At 52.6% G+C, this 22,579-nt stretch overlaps 1 protein-coding gene across 1 annotated transcript in view; it reads left to right on the top strand.

The window, feature by feature from the left end:
• Positions 1-22,579, top strand: part of FBN3 (fibrillin 3) — a 150,774-nt gene that overhangs the window by 78,238 nt on the left and 49,957 nt on the right. The window contains 20 exon segments of the mRNA XM_014949684.1: positions 6,134-6,259; positions 7,149-7,274; positions 8,006-8,125; positions 8,904-9,041; positions 9,124-9,174; positions 10,399-10,524; positions 11,304-11,531; positions 11,679-11,804; positions 12,151-12,279; positions 16,648-16,773; positions 17,159-17,284; positions 17,982-18,104; positions 18,400-18,525; positions 18,658-18,783; positions 19,244-19,366; positions 20,063-20,185; positions 20,511-20,636; positions 20,843-20,965; positions 21,398-21,520; positions 22,143-22,304. Of these exon segments, the coding sequence (XP_014805170.1) occupies positions 6,134-6,259; positions 7,149-7,274; positions 8,006-8,125; positions 8,904-9,041; positions 9,124-9,174; positions 10,399-10,524; positions 11,304-11,531; positions 11,679-11,804; positions 12,151-12,279; positions 16,648-16,773; positions 17,159-17,284; positions 17,982-18,104; positions 18,400-18,525; positions 18,658-18,783; positions 19,244-19,366; positions 20,063-20,185; positions 20,511-20,636; positions 20,843-20,965; positions 21,398-21,520; positions 22,143-22,304 (2,577 nt within the window).

Here is a 22,579-nt window from a genome sequence, read left to right as displayed (position 1 = left end):
TATTAGGTCTCCCCGGAGCCTCCTCTTCTCCAGGCTGAACAACCCCAGCTCCCTCAGCCTGTCCTCGTAGCAGAGGTGCTCCATCCCCCTGATCATCCTTGTGGCCCTCCTCTGGACCCTCTCCATCAGGTCCATGTCCTTCTTATATTGAGGGCTCCAGACCTGCACACAACACTCCAGGTGAGGTCTCACCAGAGCAGAGTAAAGTGGCAGAATCACCTCTCTGGACCTGCTGGCAACGCTTCTTTTGATGCAGCCCAGGATGTGATTGGCCTTCTGGGCTGCAGCTGCACACTGCCTGCTCGTGTCCATCTCCTCTACAGAGGGGAAGAGTGTGATCCCGGAGCAGGGCACACTCTGAGTGTCTGAAGCAGATTAAGCTGCAGCTGCTTCTCACTCCACCCGCTGTGACTTTCTCATGTTCCTTTCCCTGCCAGATATCGACGAGTGCATCATGAACGGAGTGATGTGTAGGAACGGCCGCTGCGTTAACACCGACGGCAGCTTCCAGTGTATCTGCAATGCTGGCTTTGAAATCACACCCGATGGCAAGAACTGTGTCGGTAAGTTATTTCCCGAGGTGCTGTGGGCACCAAACCCCGGGGATTGGTGGTTACTCCAGTCTGTGCTGTACTCCCTTCGTCTCTAGGGCAGAGCGTCTTAAAAGGAAAAGACTGAAATAGGAAGGTGTTTTTATAAAGGTGTGAGAGCTTCTGTGGGTTTTGGGGTCCAGGAGCATGAGCAGGGCTGGGTTTGGAAGCAGGACATTCTCCAGCAGCTGGTGTTTGAGTCCTGCTGAGAGCTGCACTGCATCACCAGGGTACTGGGAGCAGCAGGGACCCAGCAGAACGTCTCTCACCAGGAGAAGCTGGGAGAACTCAATATTTTCCACTGAAATATGAGGAAAAACTTCTTCACAGTAAGGGTGACAGAGCCCTGGAACAGGCTGCCCAGGGAGGTCGTGGAGTCCCCTTCTTTGGAGATCTTCAAGACCCGCCTGGATGCAGTCCTGAGTAACATGCTCTGACAAGCTCTAGGCAATCCTGCTTTAGCAGGGGAGTTGGACTAAATGATCTCTATGGTCCCTTCCAACTCTAAAATTCAGTGAAATTCAGTGAAACCCTACCTTTAGGATTAGCACCCCCTGCCATAATTAGCAATTTTACCATGAGATGGGTAGATGATCCCTATGGTCCCTTCCAACTCTAAAATTCAGTGAAATTCAGTGAAACTCTGCCTTTAGGATTAGCACCCCTGCCACAATTAGCAACTTTACCATGAGATGAGGCACAGACAGTTTTTGAGCACAGGAGAGTCTTCCTCATGTTTCCTGTTTGTCTTCCCCAGATCATGATGAATGTGCCACGACCAACATGTGCCTCAACGGGATGTGTATCAACGAGGATGGCAGCTTCAAATGTATCTGCAAACCTGGTTTTGTGCTGGCTCCCAACGGGCGGTACTGTGTTGGTGCGTAGGTCCCCAACCTTGGTATCTGCCCTCTTCCCAGCCCACCATCCACATTCCTGGGGACTTGGGATGTGTTTTGGGGCCAAGGGGAGCTGAGAAGAATCAAGGCTTTGCCAGGCATCTCCTGCTCTGCCACCAGAAGCTACCCCCTCACAGCAGAATGGCCACAAAGGAACATGTTCTCCACAACTTTAGCACGAATTGGAGCTTAAATCCTCTTTCTGAAGGAGGTTAAGCAGGGCTGGGAAGCTCTGTACAGTCAAGGGGAGCTGGCAGCACTCATCTCCACAGCTTTCCCAGCCTCTGCAGCACATTCCACTCCAGTTGGTGTGCCACTTCCTAAAGCTGGGAAGGTTAGGATGTGAAGGCAGAGAGGAGGAAGGAGGAGAACATAGCATTTTATCAATATGCTGCTGTGACACAGTGTGAATCCTCTGGGTCATTAACAGAGCAGAGACCAGACCCTGCTCCTCTGAGAAGGAGCTGGGTCTCAGGAGGCTGAAGGAGCCCAGATCCTTCTCTTGATCCATCAGGGTCAGCCAGCAGAGCATGCAGGCGATGTGATATAGAACGAGAGGGAACGGCTTCAAGCTCCAACAGGGGAGGTTTAGATTGAACATTAGGAAGGAATTCTTCACAGAGAGAGTGGTCGGGCATTGGAACAGGCTGCCCAGGGAGGTGGTTGAGTCACCATCCCTGGCTGTGTTTAAGGGATGTTTAGATGGGGTACTGAGGGACATGGTGTAGGGGAGGACTTTGTAGAGTAGGGGAGATGGTTGGACTCGATGATCCCAAGGGTCTCTTCCAACCTCAATGATCCTATGATTCTATGATGATTCTATGATTCTATGATGCTCTAAACTGCACCTCTGGCTCCCTCTTAGCCTCCAAATCTCTCTGCAAAATAGCCCAAAGCCCCCATCTGTGTGTCCTGTTGCCTGGGGGTGGGTACCAGCTGGTTTGTGCTTCCTCTTCCAGACATCGACGAGTGCGAGACGCCGGGAATCTGTATGAATGGCTGGTGCATTAACACAGAGGGCTCCTTCCGCTGCGAGTGCCTTGGGGGCCTGGCCATCGGGGTGGACGGACGGGTCTGCGTGGACACCCACATGCGCAGCACCTGCTACGGAGGCATCAAAAAGGGCACCTGCGCTCGTCCCTTTCCAGGAGCCGTCACCAAATCCGAGTGCTGCTGCGCTAACCCCGACCACGGCTTCGGAGAGCCCTGTCAGCCCTGTCCGGCCAAAAACTCGGGTGAGGTCCTTTTCCATCTGAGTTTGCAGAAAGCCAGGAAGGTGCTCAGAGACCTTCTGAGTCCCTGAGAGGTCTCTGCCAGGTCCTAGACAGCTTGGCAGTGACACGGGAGCTACAGGTAGGGGGAAAGGGATGTCACGCGGCCAAAAAATTTAGGATGGGTCCACAAACCCAAAAAATGCTGATTGCATTGCAGGGATTCTCCCAGTGTTGGAACAGGAGCTGTGAGTATTCGGCTCTAAAATACACACTGCAGAAGTATAAATAAACGCTGCTTGGAAGCCCACATATGACACTCTAACAAACAAACAACAAATTCAGCTTTGTCCGGAATTGATGTCACTGTGTATAAACTGTCTGGGAAAGCTAACAGCTCTGTTGTGCTTTCTACACAGCTGAATTCCAGGCTCTCTGCAGCAGCGGCATTGGAATAACAGCTGATGGCAGAGGTATGTGCATCCCATGGACCAGATTTTAGGCAGACACGTCTAATGTCACCCTTGGCTCATTCTCTCAGCTGCTTTTAACGGAGTGTGCATGGACCTGTGTGCCGGGGGGAGCGTGTGCCATGAGAGACTGGGTGCTACAGAGAGTGTGATGGAGAGTTAGAATGTTGTTTCCCCCTGTACTCGGCACTGGTGAGGCCCCACCTCGAGTACTGTGTCTAGTTTTGGGCCCCCTACCACAAAAAAGACATCGAGGTGCTGGAGCGGGTCCAGAGAAGGGGGACAAAGATGGTGAGGGGTCTGGAGAATAAGTCTTATGAGGAGAGGCTGAGGGAACTGGGGTTATTCAGCCTGGAGAAGAGGAGGCTGAGGGGAGACCTTATTGCTCTCTCCAACTCCCTGAAAGGAGGGTGTAGAGAGGTGGGGGTCGGTCTCTTCTCCCAAGTCACAGGCGACAGGACAAGAGGAAATGGCCTCAAGTTGTGCCAGGGGAGGTTCAGGCTGGATATTAGGAAAATTTTTTTCCCTGAAAGGGTTCTCAGCCATTGGAATGGGCTGCCCAGGGAGGTGGTTGAGGCCCCATCCCTGGAGGTGTTCAAAAGACGGGTTGATGTAGTGCTGGGAGGTATGGGTTAGTGATGGTGAAGCTCCATGTTTGTTGTGTGGGTGTCTATTTTTGTCAGTTAGGTTGACGGTTGGACAAGATGATCTTTGAGGTCCCTTCCAACCTAGAAGACTCTGTGATTCTGTAGTGCCCATTTTTGGGGAGTAAGAAGTATTTGGGAGTAGTGTGGGGCGGGTTGCACAGCCTGGGTGGGTGTCAGTGGGTGGATGGATGTCAGTGCAGGCAGGAACGTGCCTCGGTGTTGGTGAGGATCTGTGGGAGGGACGTGAGCTTGGGCTTGGGGGAGAGAGGGGTTCTTTGAGTCTTTTCTCCTCCCTAAAGTCCCATGAGCTTGAGGTTGAGCAAGCATCTCCTCAGGAGCGTGGATTGAATCAAGTGGTTGATTCCTGGCACCCTGTGGGAGCTGCATTTCTGGGGATGCACACCCGGAGCTTGGCTTTACTCCCCACTTTGATGGGAATGAAGAGCGTGACCGATTGCATCCTCTTGCTTGTTTCCCCTCCTCTGCCCTCCGGCTCCCTCGGGGGCAGGAGGAGAGGGTTCTTCCAGGGAGAGGGAGGTGATAAGAGCCTGTTGGGCTGTGTTGCCAAGGGGCTGCTTTGCATTAGCCAGCTGTGCGAGAGGTCAGGCGGGCGGCCGCGCTGCCAGCCCCGGGCAGTGCTTGGATCAGCAGGATTAGAGCACGGAGCAGCCAGATAGCTACAGCCTTTCAAAACTTTCCAAATGGGAACGAGCCAGAGGCTCAAAACCCTGGTGGCTTCTTGGGCTTCCTTCCAGGGCACCGTTGTCTTGGCCCAAGTCAGCTTCAGGCTAACGATAAGAGGCTTTCTAGCAAGAAGGAAAACGTCAGACACGCTCTGGTCAGCCCCTCGCTGCCCTGCAGCCAGAACCGTGTGTGCTCAGTGCTCTCCAAGGCTGCCTTTACCTAGGGATGTAACTGATTTCCAACTGCTTGGAGACAAAGGCCAGCAGTGGCTGGGAAGCCCTGGCCTGGGCTGTTTGCCACCTGGCACTAGGGCACTGCGAGGACACTGCTGCACAAACACAAACCTGCCCTGTTCCGTGGGGAGGCTGGTTCTCACCGTGGTGAAATTGCCTTGCCTGGGCCAAAAAGGTGGTGAGATGCTGCTGCAGAGGAAGAGATGCTGCCCCCCTGGCTGCCACCCTTCTGCTTTACTCTCCAAATGCACTGGGCACTTGGTGACAGCAGGGATGGGCAGGAGATGGGTGATGGCAGAAATGCCCCCGGCTCTCCCTGCCAGACACCCTGCAGACCCAAGCCCAATGACCATGTGCATGAGCAGCAGGGGTGATGGTACCTTTGCTGCAGAACCATCCAAAAGTCTCTCAGTTTAGGGTAAGTTTGTCCAAGACACTTTGCAAGTCTTTGAAACTGAGGTTTGGACATCCTGCAGAACTTGGCCCCCGTCCCGGGCCCTGCCCTCACCCAAACGTAACACTTCTCTGCTCTACCACCACCACATCTTTGCCAGGGTCAGGAACCAGGCAGAGGCCACAGGTCCTCACTTCTCTCCTCCCAGGCTGCTCAAGCTGCTTTCTGACAGTTCTTTATGTCAGCAATAGGGAAAGGAAATTTTCTTTGGCCTGATCAGGACTTCTCCAGCCTGGCAGCAGCATGGTGAGGGAGCCTGTGCAAGCTATCACCTTGGAGACCATGGCTGGGCTAGGAGATACAGGGGCTTTGCCATCGGAAGGGTTTTGCTGTGACCCTGTAGCTATGGAGAAGACCCTCTGCCAGCCTGTGGTGTGCTCTCCAGTATGTCTGAGTGCTCCTTTCCCTGTTCTGTCCCAAGAATGGTCCCACTTGGTAGGACTGTGTTGTCCATCCTGCTCTGCCCTTACCCCACTTGGCCTCAGCATCCTGCTCACAGCACCTTACAAACAGCTTCTTCCTCCCACCTTTTCCAGTGGGAGGGATAATTAAATGGTCTGACCTGAGTATGGGGGATAGAGATACTGTAAGGAGACTCGGGAGCGTAACAGAAGGACCTGGGAACCCTTGATAGGGAACTGAGGCTGGGCTTGTCCCAACTCCTATCCTGTTTTCTCCTCTGGAGCTCAGAGCCCTACCCTAGATCAGCTGTGTATCCCCAGGACAAAGACACCCTGCTCCACAGCACCAGGAGGGGAGCAACAAGGGTCTCCAGGTCTTACTGGGTCCAACCAGGAGGTCAGGTAGGACAGGAAGGAGTGATTTCTGCAGAGGGATGTCCCAGGTGGCGACTGACACCAAGGAGCAATGAGGAATTGGGGGGCGGAACTTTTCTGTGTTGGTGTTTGGGGTGGCCCACCTAATTTCCCTTCTTTCTCTGCGCAGACATCAATGAGTGTGCCCTCAACCCAGACATCTGCCCCAATGGCATGTGTGAGAACCTGCGTGGGAGCTACCGCTGCATCTGCAACCTGGGCTACGAGTCAGATCCCACGGGCAAGAACTGTGTGGGTGAGTTCAGGGCAGCCCGGGCTCAGCGTGGGGTGGGGAGCCAGGAGCTCGGCACCACTGGGGAAGAAGGTGGCACTCAACGCATGAGGTTGGGAGTCCGAGACAGACCTCCAGCTGCACAAGGGCTGGAGGTGACACAGCTGAGGCCCTCGGGCACTGTCCCCACTCAGGGCTGCCATGTCCATATGGCCACACCTCGAGTATTGTGTCCAGTTTTGGGCACCTCAATACAAGAGAGATCTCGAGGTGCTGGAGCGAGTGCAGAGGAGGGCAACGAAACTAGTGAAGGGCCTAGAAGACAAATCATATGAAGAGCGGCTGAAGGAGCTGGGGCTGTTCAGTATGAGGAAGAGGAGGCTGAGGGGAGACCTCATCACTCTCTACAACTACTTGAAAGGACAATGTAGAGAGGTTGGGGCTGGTCTCTTCTCACAGGTAATTAACAATAGAACGAGAGGGAATGGCTTCAAGCTCCAACAGGGGAGGTTTAGATTGAACATTAGGAAGGAATGTTTCACAGAGAGAGTGGTCGGGCATTGGAACAGGCTGCCCAGGGAGGGGGTGGAGTCCCCATCCCTGGCTGTGTTTAAGGGCCGTTTAGATGCAGTGCTGAGGGACATGGTGTAGGGGAGGACTTTGTAGAGTAGGGGAGATGGTTGGACTCGATGATCCCAGGGGTCTCTTCCAACCTCAATGATTCTATGATTCTATGAAGAGCACGAGGTACTATGCAAAAAAATATGTCATTTAATGGACATTCCAAGTGGTATTACTTTGAGGATGGTGCTGCATTTCTGTGCCTCTCAGGCTGCCAGAGCTCTTCAGGCTGGCAGGGTAGAAGAGGGGATGCTGGTGTTGCAGCTCAGAAACCCCCTCTCTCTGCCCACAGACGTTGATGAATGCACTGTCAACCGTTTGCTGTGTGACAACGGACTGTGCCGCAACACACCCGGCAGCTACACCTGCACCTGCCCCAAGGGCTTTGTCTTCAGGACGGAGACAGATACCTGTGAAGGTAACGTGATTCTGAAGGCAACGGAGAACATCTTCCCCAGATGTGAGGAGCCATGGCCTGAGGTCCTGCCTGGAAGGGAGCTCAAGGTCTGACGTGTCTTTGGTTCCCTTTTGACCGCAGTGGTTTGAACTGGAGCAGGTCCAGCGTTTGGGTTTGTGGGTTTTTGGTTGTTTCTTTTTTCCTGGGGGGAAATTTCACACTTCATTCAAAATAGTGGACATCCAAACCCAGAACATCTGGCCTTTTCAGTGATTGAAAACCAGAACAATTTCCTCTAGGCCCCCAAAATTTTAGCTAAAACCTGACCAAAATTGCAAGTTTTGGGGATTTGATTGAAAGCTTACAGTTTGGAGCGGAGGAAATTGTTTCCTGACCACAAAGTCCTCAAACATTTGAGAACTGGCACTTTGCACATAAATATCTGTTTAGAGAAAAAAAGCCAAACTGACTTTCTGAAGATGAAAAATGGCAAATCCTATGTAGCCTCACATCTGGTTCGTATGTTCTAGTATATGAAGGCCATATTCAGCTCCATCTTAGCCAGGAGCAGCCCTGAGTGAGTGAGAACATCCTTCCCCTGTAGCTGCACCAACCGCCCTCAATCTGTCCATCCCCTCAGACCTGAAGAAACCCAGTAATTTCATGGTGTCTGCTGTCAGTGCCCCAGTCTCTGGCCCAGAGAGCTGGGTCCCATGGCACTGACTGCAGTGACAGTCCCTTTCCTCCTGCAGATATCAACGAGTGCACCTCTAACCCCTGTGTGAACGGCGTCTGCAGGAACAACGCTGGCTCCTTTGCTTGTGAGTGCTCCCCAGGGAGCAAGCTGGACCCCAGTGGCACCATCTGTGTGGGTAAGCACTTGGCCTTTGATGGCAGCTCTGATATCAGCAGTGCCCATCATCAGCCCTTGTCATTCAGCCAAAGCAAGTCCCATGCTCCTGCCTTAGGGATGGGCATCCTTTGAGGCCTCTCTCTCTCTCACCTGGTGTTTCCTTGGTTGTTGGTAACAACTATCACCTCTTATAAGCATCTAGGGAGCCTGAGAAGCTGCACCCTCAGGCAGTGCTCTGGGCAGTGTGTGTCAGACACAGAAATTCCCAAAAGCAAGACAAAACACAGACATGGGGTCCTAGGAGATCCTGCAGGGCATCGGGATGGTGGGCTCTCGCTCACCAGATGGGTTTGTAGTGTGCTGACATTAAGGCACATCAAGATGAGGAGCTTCCTTCTCATCAAGATGATAAGGAGGTATCGCTTCTGGCTCATGGATGGTCAGGGCCTTGCAAAGCACCACAGGGACAGCTGGAAAGGACTGGTTTTACCCAGAAGAAGAGCAGGCGGGACCAGGAAAAGGGCAGGATGCAGAACTGACACAAAAGCATTTGTCTCGGAGAGCACAGAAATGCTGCTGCAGAGCACAGCAGTGGGACGGGGCTCTGAGGACCAGCACAGTTTTTGGCCATGCTGCAAAGTACCCTGTGACCCAAAAGATAAAGCGAGGCCAGAGCAGTTGTCACATTGCAGCTCAGGGATAGTTTCTCCTCGCTGCTTCTCCTGGTGGCCTGGTTGAAGCCGGGAACCTCCGCCAAGGAGCAGCTCTTCACTCACGTCTTGGCTTTGTCCCTGCAGACAGCATGAAAGGGACATGTTGGCTCAACATCCAAGATGGGCGTTGTGAGGTGAACATCAACGGGGCCACGCTGAAGTCGGAGTGCTGTGCCACGCTGGGGGCAGCGTGGGGGAGCCCCTGCGAGCGCTGCGAGATCGGTGAGGCTCTGCTCGGCACACACACACCGGGGAGGCAGGGTGCAGCCTGTTTCTTTGCTGATGTTCCTCTGTTTTCTTGCAGATACTGCCTGTCCCCGGGGTTACGCGAGGATGAAGGGGGTCACGTGTGAAGGTAAAGCGCTGCAAGATGCAGAAAAACTTTTTTTATTGGGAACGTGGTCACTGTTTATTTGTTCTATCCTGTGTATTTGAATTTGGCCTTTTGTTGGACTCTCCCTCCACGTGTCCATCTCTTCTCTCTCACTGAGGAGCCCAGCACTGGACGCAGCACTCCAGGTGTGGCCTCACCAGTGCTGAGTAGAGGGGAAAGATCACCCCCCTCAATCTGCTGCCTACGGTCCTCCTAATGCAGCCCAGGATATCATCAGCTGTGCAGCAAGGGCACATTGGTGACTCATATTCAACTTGATGCCCACCAGGACCCCCAGGTCCTTTGCTGCCAAGTTCCTTTTCAGCTGGGTGACCCCCAACATATACTGGGACATGGGGTTGATCCTCCCCAGCAGTGCAGCACTTTGCACTTCTCCTTGTTGAACTGCATGAGGTTCCTGGCAGCCCATTTCTCCAACCTGCCAAGGTCCCTCTGGATGGCAGCAAGACCTTCCAGTTTTGTACTATCAGCAGATTTGCTGAGGACATACTTTATCCCATCATCCAGGTAACTAATGAAGATGTTAAATGGGATCAGGCCCAGTATTGACCACTGGGGTGCACTGCTAGTTGCTGGCCTCCAACTAGACTTTGTGCCACTGGACACCACTCTCTGGACGCAGCCATTCAGCCAGTCAATCCACCTCACTGTCTGCTTGTCCAGCCTGTACATCAACAGCTTTTCTACAAGAATCTTATGGGATACAGTGCCAAAGGCCTCACTTAAGGCGAGGTAGACATTACCCACCACTCTTCCCTTATCTACCAAGCCAGTCATTGCATCTTAGAATTTTATCACACTCATCAAACATGGCTTCCCCTTGGTCAACCCATGCTGACTGGTACTGATGACTTTCTTGACGTTCATGGGCCTGGAAATGGGTTTCCAAGTTTAGCTGCTCCATCAGGTGTAGTCATGTTTGTGAGTCCTGGTGCCGTTCTGACACTGCCACACCAACTATGGACACATGCAAGAGGACCACCCTGTCTGTCCCTCTCTAACAAGGCTTTGAATCCAGCCTCCTTGCAAAAGTGTCTGGGCATGGTTGTAGCTGTGTGTGGAATGTGTTTTTCATTGCCACAAGTTACCAGTTTTAGGCTGGTGGGCAGCTTCTGTCACCTTCAGGAGCCCCTCAAGGCCATACTGGGACATTCTCACACCTGTCACTTCCTTTTCTGCCAACAGATGTGAATGAATGTGAGGTCTTCCCTGGTGTCTGTCCAAACGGGCGCTGTGTGAACACGGCTGGCTCCTTTCGGTGCGAGTGTCCAGAAGGCCTGACCCTTGATGGCACTGCTAGGACATGTGTGGGTAAGGATGCCTCATCTGGCCTTTCTTCAGCCCTCCTCACCACATGCACCGGTCTTGGAAACTGAGTGGTGGCACATCATAACTGGTAGGGGCTGCCAAACCAGCAGCGTGCCCAAGGCAAGGGTGCCACAGCCTCATGTCCCCAGATCCAGTCAGTTGTGGCTGCCCCATCCCCGGAGGGGTTCAAGGCCAGGTCTTGGACAGGGCTTGGAGCAACCTGGTCTGGTGGGAGGTGTCCCTGACTGGGGCAGGGGGTGGGACTGGATGGTCTTTAAGGTCCCTTCCAACCCAAACCATTCTATGACTCTATGATTCGATCTCCTTGGGTGGATATCAGCGTCCCTTCCAACCCAGACCATTCTATGACTCCATGATTCATTCTCCTTGGGTGGATATCAGGGGTAGCCAAACAGACAGCCGAACTAGTCAATGACATGGCCCTGCAGCCCTAAAACAACTCCTGGCTGCTTTCTAGGCACACAGTGACAAACCTTTGCCCTTCATAGGATCCATCTGCACTAGTGACTACACCATGGAAGGTCCATTCTCCAGCCCTGTGGCCAAGTCACAGGCTGGCCACATCCACACTGTTAAATCTCTCAAAGTCTCCCAAATGAGGTGGCCTCATCCAAATGGCCCGTACCTGGGCATCGTTTGGAGGATGCCCCAGCCAAAGACGTTCCAGGAACCTTGGCTAACTATGTCACAGAGAATAATACTTATAGCTTTACCAGAAGTTATGTGCTGCAGGGAAGGGCTCAACTCTGCTCTCTCACCAGATGTGCGTGTGGAGCAGTGCTACATGAAATGGGATGAAGATGAGTGCACGGAGCCACTGCCGGGCAAGTACCGGATTGACATGTGCTGCTGCTCCGTGGGCTCAGCCTGGGGCATTGACTGTGAAGAATGTCCCAAGGTCGGCTCCAGCGAGTACAAAGCCATCTGCCCGAGGGGACCTGGCTTTGCAAACAGAGGAGATGTGCTTTCAGGAAGGCCCTTCTACAAAGGTGAGAAGAAAGAGGGGAGATGCTGCTCGTGGGCTCTGCTCAGCCCATCTCAGCTACAGCCCAAGGAGTCTTCTGCCTGCACTGGCACCTGTGGCCCATTGCAGACATCCCCTCCCTGAAACACCACTCTTCTGCCTTTGCCCACAGATGTGAACGAATGTAAGGTCTTCTCTGGCCTCTGCACTCACGGGACCTGTCGAAACACCATCGGCAGCTTCAGGTGTCTCTGTGGCAATGGCTTTGCTTTGGATGCTGAGGAAAGGAACTGCACAGGTAAGGGAAGAGTAGCCCATCTCTGGACCTCCCTTGCCCATCTTGCTGCCTTGCCTGCTTTGTGGGATGCTTGGCTTGATGGTGGTACCCAGAGGGGTCACGGCAGTTGTCTTAGGGACATGCTGAGAAGCAGAACCATGAGCAGAAGGCTCCTCCTGCTCATGGGATGGAGGATCAGTCCTACACCAGACAGAAAGCTTAACTGCTGTCTCTCCTTTTGGGAAGAGGAGTTCCTTGGTCTACTGGGTCAGACTTGCTAGTCCTTGTTTGTTGAACTTGATGTGTACAGGTGGCCCAGTGCCAGCTGTAGCGGTGCTTGTAGCCTGTCCTGTCTTCATCCCCACAGACATCGACGAGTGCCGCATCTCACCAGACCTGTGTGGCCACGGCACCTGTGTCAACACGCCGGGCAGCTTTGAGTGTGAGTGCTTCGAAGGCTACGAGAGTGGCTTCATGATGATGAAGAACTGCATGGGTAAGGATTTGTGCCTGGCTATCTGGCTACCTGTCTGGCTGGCTCTCTGTTCCCTGGTATAGAATCTTTTTGTTGCCCTCTGGGGGAGTTTTGGGGGTCCCTGTGCTGCAGACAGCCCTGGCAGCCTCTGCTCTCCCCAGAGTAGAGTGTCTTCTGCCTTGCTTTGGTTGTCAAGGCAGAGCTAGGCTGAAGGGCAGCATGTGTAGGGAGAGGAAGCTCTGTGTGCATAGCTGAGAGCACAATAGATGTCACGCTGGGAGGAGAGCAAAGCACACACCCCAGCAAGGCTTGCCTTGAGCCCCAGACCCCTCTGGAGAAGGAGGGCGAAGAGACAGAGCTGTAGCCTCTGCCTCCTGTGTGGATGCTGTGCCTTGTGTGAGCCAATAGTCCATCAGTGACTGGCCCCGTGCTGTCTCTGCTAGCCCTGCCCAGTGCTTTGTACCACACAGAGCAAGGACAGGCCATGAAAAGGTCACCAGACGTGGTTTCAAAACTTGGGAGCCTTCCCTCAGAGAGCTCAATTTATGAGGACCTCCTGGACCAGAGGCCAGAGCCTGGGCTGGTGGTGCCCCATGAGTTGGGGAAGGAGTGGAAGGAGTCTGGCACCCCAGGGCAGCATCAGACAGGACTCTGGCTACAACACCTGCCCCAGGGGCTCTTCCTGCTGTGACATTCATGGCACATCGTTGGTCCTGCCCTGCCACCTTCTGGCCACCACTACCTCAGCTGCGGGAGCCCACAGGGGAGCCCATGGGGCCACCAACCAGCTCTTCTCAAGTACTTTCCCATCCCTTTCCTGCTTTCTGCACTGAAATTTCTCATTGCCTTGTTTTTTTATACATAAGACTAAGGCCTTGTATTTCCTTTTTCATCTTTTATTTCTACAGCGTTCATTCTTCTTCATTTTGTACTCTTCCTTCACTTGGACGTGCCCTTGCGCCAAACGTTGGCCACCAACTTTTCCTCTTGTTTCAGCCACCAGCAGCTGGAGCTTGAGCCTGGCATTGCCACTGGGCTGGGACAGGATCCATGCCTGGTATTTTCATTCCTGCTATATAGAGACGGCAACCTTTGTACCGGGGGTTGGCTAGTACACAGGGGACCTCTGCCAGGCCAGCAGCTTGAACTAGATGGCTGCGAGCTCCAATTCTCAAACACACTTGGCTGTTCCCTTTGTGTGACGTCTGAAGGAGATGTCCTTCAGCTCCTTTTCAGCCTTGTGTTACCCATCTATTATTTATTCTGCCACTGATTATTTACATATCCACACTCTAAATGTACACCCATCTCCAGACGTTATTGATATCATGTGTTCAACCCTTACGTTAATCCATGTATTTTCAAACACCATTGCAGAGTGCTTCTCAGCTTGTAGATCTCTTTGCGTGGTACTCTACCCATGCCACCACGGTTATCTTCTTCACCTGGTACATCTGCCTGCCCTAAATGCTGTCTCACATTCCACATCCAGTTACATGTAGCTTGGTCCCTTTTCTAGACAATATAGGTTCCTTGCAAGTAGCTGCCAGTTAAATTATCATTAGATCACTGCTGAGGTTCTTATTTTCACTCCTATATTAGGACACATACTGAGCTTTGGCTTTGATATCAATGCTTGGCCTCCTGCTGTCGTTGCACATCCTACAGCCATATGCCATTAAATCAAAAGCCTCCTCTGGCATGAGAACATGGAGATATACCTTGCAAGAGGTTCCCCATTTGATAGCTCATGTCTCTTCTAGCTCTGGATCTTGCTGAATCATCTGCTTTTTCTTGGGCTGCTTTCCATGGAATCTTTTCCAAAATGACTCTCAACCTGATTTCACTTATATGTGATATCAATTTGTTGATGTTTCTGCACCTTTCCTTGGGATCAGAGTCCGCAGAAATTTCATACCAGCCTCAACCATTAATCAGGCCCCTGTCCAGTTCCCCAAACACTTGCACAGATCAAGTTCTTCATGAGAAGTTCTGGTAGACCATCTGCATTCTTCTACCCCATCCTATTTCCAGTTCTAATTGTAAGGGCTTCCTTTCACCTGCCCGTTTAATCATCCTTTATCCTCGGATAATTCTTTACAGCTCCTCCCACCTGGCCAATGCTTGTTTTTATTCTGTCAGATTCTCATCTGTTTTCAATTGAAGAATTCTTGTTTGTAGCTTAAAAAAAAAAAAATCCCATCAATGACCTCAGTACTTCAGTTTGTCTCCAACAAGTCAGCCAGACTGTTTCTGTCCTCTAATTCCTGGCATTCCACGTTCCTCTCCTCTGTCTCGCCAGACTGACTTGTCTGACTGACCTACTCTTAATATTCTGCTCTTTCTGCCTTGGCTTGGATTTTGAAACCACATCAATCTGAGGCATGATTCAATACCATTTATTTATTTTTTGTATTTGATTCTCTGGGTTCTCTAAAATATATCCCACTGGCACGCTTTCTGTCTTTTCCATACAAATTGTAGTGTGGGTTACCACAGCTCACACCGATCGCCGTCTTCCTCCTCCTCCGTTCCTGAGATACTGAGAATGTCACAGTCCCCACTGGTGGCCTGCTGACTCCTGCCAGCAATGAGATTTCTGATATCTTTACATAAGGATGTTGTGTTTCACTGTTCTCTTGTTTTAATGCTCACTATTATCTACACAATCCCGTCTTATCCTTTTTTCGAGGTGACAAGGGATTGAGCCGTTCCACCTCAAAGGGTGTTGGGACACTGTGGTGTTTCCCGTGGCCAAGGATTAACTTCTTCCCACCTGTGTTTGGCAAAAAGAACTTGGCTTCAGCCTCGTGAGGGAGGAATTATTGCCAGACCCTGGCAATAAAAAATATCAGCCCTGAACCTGCATCCTGGGGTTCATTAGGAACCGTCTCCCACTGCGGAGAACCGGAGGCGTGGGTCCTGTGGGACCATCTGATGGGGGCCCATCACCCCTGTCCTCAGATATGTTCCAGTCCACTCTGGCTGTAGATAAGCTGAAAATCTCAACAGAGTGCTTTATTCACGTAAAGTGAAAGATTCCATTCTTAATTACAAGGCTGGACTCGGGGAAAAAATAAACATGAGAAGAAAATGGATTCTTTATATCTGACATCACTCCCTTTGCTGTCACTAAGGGGCTCTTGGGGGCATTTTTTTAGCTCCCTCAGTTCATGGCTCTGTATTCTGAATGCACGTTTCTTGGAGTACAGCTGTGGACAGATGAATCCTCTGAGCAGTTCCAGGGAGACTCCCCTGTTCTGGTCTCTTACAGTCAGCCCAGGACATCTTGAGTCAATTCTGGGGTATGCAAGAATGTAAGATCTTCTGAATCTATTCTGGAACCAAAACAGAGAACCTCCTTCTCGGATTCCCATTTCTAAAGTTAGAGGAGCAGATTCATCCAGCACTTTGCGCTTCCAAACAGCGTAACTTGGACTGTGAAAGATCCCAAATGTCACAAAGACTGTTACCTCTACGATATCCCAGTAGATCCCAAAGAGCTTTCTCCAGGAGCCATGGACAATGGATCAATAACAAGGCTTCCCAGTTCTGATACTTGCCGTGCTTCATCTCCTCCTGCTGTTGCTTTTAGCTTCCAGCCACCACCAGTGCACCATTCCAGTGGTTTCCTTACAGTTTATTTAATTTTTTTAGTCTTTTGTTTATAAACTTTTCTATCACTTTTTTTTTTTTTTTTTTCTTAATGCCAGCAGCCTGGTTTTGTCTTTGTTTGGCTGGTTCTCATCTCTCTCACAGCAGTTTCGTCTAGTTCAGGAATTTCTCCACTTCCTAGTAAATTCAATCCCCGTGATTTTTCTCAGAAATGTAGAGACTGTTTCCCAGCCCTGTGGGTGATACTGGAACTAACCTGGAGGCTGTTAACAAGAAAGCTGGTCTGTTGGTCTTCACTTGAACAAAACTGGGAGGTCATCCTGCCCCTCTGCTCTGCCCTGGGGAGGCCCCATCTGGAGCACTGGGTCCCAGTCTGGGTTCCCCAGTTCAAGAAGGACAGGGAACTGCTGGAGAGGGGACAGCAGAGGGACACAAAGATGATGAGGGGCCTGGAGCATCTCTCTGATGAGGAGAGGCTGAGGGACTTGGGGCTTTTAGTCTGGAGAAGAGAAGACTGAGGCTTTCCTCCTGGTGTTTTTACATTCTACTGAGGTCAAGGCAAGAGTAGTGATTTCCCAAAACGCAGACTTCAACCATAAATCCACTGGTCTCACCCAAGCCCTGTATTTGCTGCCCCGTTAATTTTTTATGCCCCTCTGTTTTGGGATGTATCTCTGGTGACGGGACTGTGGTGTGTGGCACCAGCACCACCCCGTTGTCTGGAAAACCCAGCTGAAGGGGACAATCTGCCAAATTTCCTATTGTTCTCTGCAGATATCAATGAGTGTGAGCGGGACCCGCTGCTGTGCCGAGGTGGGATCTGCATGAACACAGATGGCAGCTTTGAATGCATCTGCCCCCCTGGGCACGAGTTGACTTCTGAAGGGAACACTTGTGTAGGTGAGATGATGGAAAGACTTGGATTTCGTGGTGGGCACATGGAGCTTTGAGCAGCCTGGTCTAGTGGGAGATGTCCCTGCCCAGGGCAGGGGGCAGAACTAGATGATCTTTAAGGTCCCTTCCAACCCAAACCATTCTATTATTCCATGAATATCTCCTTCCAACCCCATATGTGGGTAGAACACACTCATTCAGGAGGGACCGAGGTAATTCACAGGGTTTCACTGCATTTATGATGTCTGTTGTCCTACCTGTCTTTCACTGAGACAAATGACAAATTGAGTGTGGAGACAGCAGTGGGTGGGGGTACCCGGGGATGGACATGAAGTGATTCTTCACGTGGTACCATCATAGCTGGCTGCTCAAACTGTTCATCCCATGGCAGATATCAACGAATGCTCCCTTAGTGACAACCTGTGTCGCAACGGACGCTGTGTCAACGTCATTGGTACCTACCAGTGCGCCTGTGATTCGGGCTTCCAGGCCACGCTGGACAGACAGGGCTGTGTCGGTGAGTACTCCCCTTCGCCAACTCACCATGCCAAGACATGTCCACGTCCAGAACCCTCCTGGCCTCTCTCTTCTCATAATGCTGCATAATGGGAGACCTTAGAGCCCCTTCCAGTCCTTCAAGGTGCTCCAGGAAAGCTGGGGAGGGACTCTGGATCAGGGAGGGGAGCCATGGGAGGAGGGGGAAGGGTTTGACACTGAAAGAGGGGAGATGGAGCTGAGCTGTGGGGAAGAACTTCTTTGCTGTGGGGGTGGTGAGAGCCTGGCCCAGGTTGCCCAGAGAAGCTGTGGCTGCCCCATCCCTGGAGGGGTTCAAGGCCAAGTTGGAGGGGGCTTGGAGCAACCTGGTGTGGTGGGAGGTGTCCCTGCCCAGGGCAGGCTTGGGACTTGGGTGGTCTTTAAGATCCCTTCCAACCCAAACCATTCTTTGATGCTATGCACAGTGGTGTGTCTGGGGCCAAGGCAGGGGGGGAATCTCCTTCCTGTGACAGGGCCAGACTGGCACTACTGGTTGAGGGCTGCCATCAGCTGTGAGCTGGTTAGCAGAGAAGGCCAAATGTGTTTTCTTCTGGTTGGTGGTGGTTTTATTCCCTCTTCAGCACCTTTCCCACTCTGTCTCTGCATGCCAGCAATGTGTCTGAGCAGCTCTGCTGCGAGGCACGTACCCCAGCCCACACCTCTTCTCCCTTTTCCCTCAGACATTGATGAGTGCACCATCAGCAACGGTGGCTGTGACACCCACTGCTCCAACTCAGAGGGCAGCTACGAGTGCAGCTGCAGCGAAGGCTACGCGTTGATGCCAGACAAGAGATCATGTGCAGGTGAGCAGTCAGCTTGGCTTTTGTAGGGGCTGCCCCAGGGACCTCTGTGTCCATTGCCAGTCAGCCATAGTGTTGGCTTCAGGGTGAGGAGGTCTCATTTATAAGTCACATCCAGAGGGGTGATTTCCCTGGGCGGATGTTTTTGTTTTGAAAAAAATGTCCTCTGCAATGGCCAGCCCTTTGTTACAGGCTCCAGATTCCTGTAACTACATCATTTGGAGCAAAGCCCCTCCTGTGACTCCCTCCTTTCACTGGCTCTAACGTCTTTCCTTTGGTAATGGTCTCCTCTCTCTAGATATTGATGAATGTGAGGATAATCCAGACATCTGTGATGGTGGGCAGTGCACTAACATCCCTGGGGAGTACCGCTGCCTCTGCTTCGATGGCTTCATGGCATCCCTGGACATGAAGACCTGTATTGGTGAGGACAAGGCTGTGCCCTGGGCATGGCCTAACAAGGCTGCTGTGGGAGGGAGGAAGGGATACAGAGGGTTGCCCCAGAGTCACGTCATGGTCCTTGTGGTGTTCCAAGCAAGTCCTTTTCCTTCTGCAGATGTGAACGAATGTGATCTCAACCCCAACATCTGCCTGCATGGCGAGTGTGAAAACACGAAGGGCTCCTTCATCTGTCACTGCCAGCTGGGCTATTTTGTCAAGAAGGGAACCACAGGCTGCACAGGTGGGAACACAGCTTGGGGGTCACAAACACCGCCTCCAGCTACCATGGAGGGAACACCATCCCCCTACTGGGGGATGCTGTAGACACTGGGGATGTGGTTGTGTGCCAAGAGCCCCTCCTGGGCAGGCAGAGATTGCCAGGAAGGCAGGCTGCAGGCAGGAATTGACACTTTCCTAATTTATAGCCAAGCCGTGGGCTTGCCCTTCCTTTTGTCTTCATCTTCCAGGGGTGATGATCAGCTCTTTGGCTGATCAGCCCCACCAGGGGTGATGATCAGCTCTTTGGCTGATCTTTGGCAGCCTGTTCCCAAACCACCTTCTCCCTGCCCCCTGGGTTCAGCCTCCCAGGAGCTGTTGGTACCCAGACCCCTTGGCAGGATGGTACCCGACTGTCCCCTCCTCTTCTGGAGGAGCCGAGCAGTGTCCCCTCTGATGTCCTTCCTTCCCCTTCCTTCCCCCAGACATTGATGAATGTGAGATTGGGGCTCACAACTGTGACATGCACGCCTCCTGCATCAACGTGCCCGGGAGCTTCAAATGCAAGTGTCGCACAGGCTGGCTTGGAGATGGGCTGAAGTGCAACGGTGAGTTCTCCTCCTGGGAGAGGATCTTCGCATGTTCAGGTGCTCTGTGGGCACCTATGAAGGCTGGGTTGAGGTGACACCCGCACTTAAAATGCTCTTGAGCCCCAGGAGCCCTGCATGAGGATTTATGGAAGTGTGGAGAGATGCGGGTGTGTGATGGAGGAGGGCTCTGTGTGTGGGTGTACAGGTGTTGTGCTGTCAGGCTCTGCTACTGTGTCTGGGAAGCCATGAATGGCTTCATGTAGGAGCAAGAGCACATTTTAATGGGATGTGGGGTGTGTGGGCATGGTATAGAGGTGAGCATGGCTGAATGTCATTGTCAGCTTGGCGATGTGGCCGTGTGGTGTTGTGTTGGGGCATGGTGTGGTGTGTACGGAGGGATACACACGTGTGGGAGGTGTGTGGTGTGTATGAAGGGATGTAGGGCTGTACAGATACGTGTGTCTGAACTGGGAGGTGCTAGCAATGTGTGTGTGAAAGTGTCTGGCTGCCACACTGTCTGTCAGCACTGCCAGGGGACTGTCTCGTGGCCACAGGGGCTCACAGAGATGTGTTAGAGCCTCACAAGTGCTCCAGGTGCCCAGAGGTTGCCATCTCCTGGGCAATTTGTGTGCCCCCTGGGACCCTACACTGCCTGCCCAGGCTTAGAGGAAGGGCAAGAGGCAAAACACTGACGAGAGCGTTCTCATTGTGCAGACCTGGATGAGTGTGCAACTGAAGAACACAAATGCAACCTGAATGCCAACTGTGTCAACACCCCGGGCTCCTACCGCTGTGCCTGCCGAGAAGGTTTCAACGGGGATGGCTTCTCCTGTTCAGGTGAGGCCTGTAGACTCAACCAACACCCTGCTGGGACATAGGGTCACCTCCTCTTAATCACCAGCCTGGCTCAGCACCTGGAAGCCCATGGCTGGGGTTCCCCAAACTAGATGTCCCTCCAAACTGCCCTCCAAACCCTCAGCAGGGATCCACCTTCTTCTCAGCAGGTGTTTGGGGGGAGATCAAGGTAAAGAGAAGTACTGCAGTCCCTTCCTCACCCCTCAGCAGAGGGGTGGGAACAAGCTGGTGGGAATTTTCTGGGCAAGCTGAGGGAAGCTCCCATCTTCGGGTGGACACCATGTCCTTCTCATGCTTGACTCTCTAGATGTGGATGAGTGTGCAGACAATGTGAACCTGTGCGAGAATGGACAGTGTCTCAACGCACCTGGGGGTTACCGCTGCGAGTGCGAGATGGGCTTCAACCCCACGGAGGACAGCAAGGCCTGCCAGGGTGAGTGCCCAGAGCTTTGACTGCTGCTCCAGGAGATCCAGTGTCCACCTCCTTTTGGTCCTGGGTCTCTCCACTGCACTGTCACCACCCGATCCATTACTAAGCAAGACCCACCATCAGCTGGTGGTGCAAAGCTCCTGAGGTGCTTACAGGAGTTGGTCCCCATCCTGCAGGATCCTGAGTACTCAGCTGTTCCTGTTTTGCAGACATTGATGAATGCACCTTCCAGAATATCTGTGTCTTTGGGACCTGCCAGAACTTGCCCGGGATGTTTCGCTGCGCCTGTGATGATGGCTATGAACTGGACAGGAGTGGAGGCAACTGCACAGGTAGAGGACTTTCATGGGGTTGTGGGATGAGGATCACTGCTATGGGATCTGCTGGTGTGAGCTTGCCCCAACCATGACATGCCCAACCATGGCACGAGCAGCCTAAAGCTGGTTTAGTGTCCCTGGGTGATGTCTCTTTGCCCTTGGCAAGACCTCGATGCTGCTGGAAGGTGGGCCTTCAGTGGGTAGGAGGGAAATCTTGGTGTGGTTCTGCTCCTTTCTTCTGACTCTGGGCAGGGTGGTGTGAGGTAGGACAAGGCAAGGTCTGTTTCTGGACTGGCTTTGGCCACCATCACAAGAAGAGCCTTAGAAACACCACGGTGGTGGGGATACACCCCAAACACACAATGGGCTCAGGGCTCAGGGCTGGGGCTGTGGTTTCTGTGGCAGTCTCCATCTTTCTTTTCAGCCTTCATCTTTCCATCTTTTCAGACATCAATGAATGTGCAGACCCCGTGAACTGTATCAATGGCCTGTGTGTCAATACCCCTGGCAGCTACCTCTGCAACTGCCCACAGGACTTCGAGCTGAACCCCACTGGCGTGGGCTGTGTGGGTGAGTGTGGACCTGTGTGGAGAGCACACCTTCCATCCAAGAGCTTGGTTGACCTTCTTGTTGGTCCCATGTAGCTGGAACTGGTCACTACCAGAGACTGGGGGGACTGACCACAGTCTGCCCTGCAAATACCTGGCTGTCTATGGTGGGCTTAACCCTGCAGCAGCTGTAGAAGAGTCCCTACCTCCTGTTGAGCCTGGCCCACCTTGTGTCACCAGTGTGGGTGCTCTCCTGGTAGAAGCAGTGTTATTCCTGGAAACCTCTGGAGCTATTCTTAGGTCTTTGTTTCTTGAAAAGCCCTGGATTAGGTATCATTATTTGGGTCATGCTCCCCAGCCAGACTGAAGACAGGCCACTGTGCTATGACCTCAGAATGACATATCGTGGCTTTTACCAGACAAGCTGGGCACACTTTATTCTTGAAGGGCTCCCAAAGCCATGAGCTGCAAGGAGAGCCTGAACATGGTTTCCTACAACACAGGTAGCTGGCAGTGTGGGCTTCTGGGGCAGGACCAGGCCCTTGTCCCTCTCTCTGTTCCTGAGGCCATACTCCTGTTCATTCCTCCTGTGCACCAAGTCTTTTCTGGACAGGTTTTACTCATCGATTGCTGTCTTTGGGCAGATACCCGTGTTGGAAACTGCTTCCTGGACACCCAGGATCGAGGAGATGGGGGCATCTCCTGCAGCGCAGAAATTGGAGTTGGGGTCACCCGGGCATCCTGCTGCTGCTCACTGGGTCGTGCATGGGGCAACCCCTGTGAGCTGTGTCCTCCAGCCAACACGAGTGAGTTGGGAAAATGTCTGGGGTGAACTTGGGCATGGGCCAGATGAGGGGAGAGAGTCAGGGGCACTTCCCTGCAGCTTCTCAACTCAGGCTGGGGGTCCTGGGTCCAGCATCAGGGTCCTGGGTACAGGATCAAGGTCCTGGAGCAAGGGAAGCTGAGGGAGAAGAAGGCAACCCTGTTGTGTCAGTGTATGATGACCAGGGCAGGGGAGAGCAGGGGAGACTGATTGTGGCTTGGGGGTTCCAAGTTGGGATCCTTTGTTCCTGGTCACAGT

Source organism: Calidris pugnax, unplaced genomic scaffold, assembly GCF_001431845.1.
Source record: "Calidris pugnax isolate Ruff unplaced genomic scaffold, ASM143184v1 scaffold173, whole genome shotgun sequence".
Classification (NCBI taxonomy): Eukaryota; Metazoa; Chordata; class Aves; order Charadriiformes; family Scolopacidae; genus Calidris; species Calidris pugnax.
This window is presented reverse-complemented; position numbering and strand designations above follow the sequence as displayed.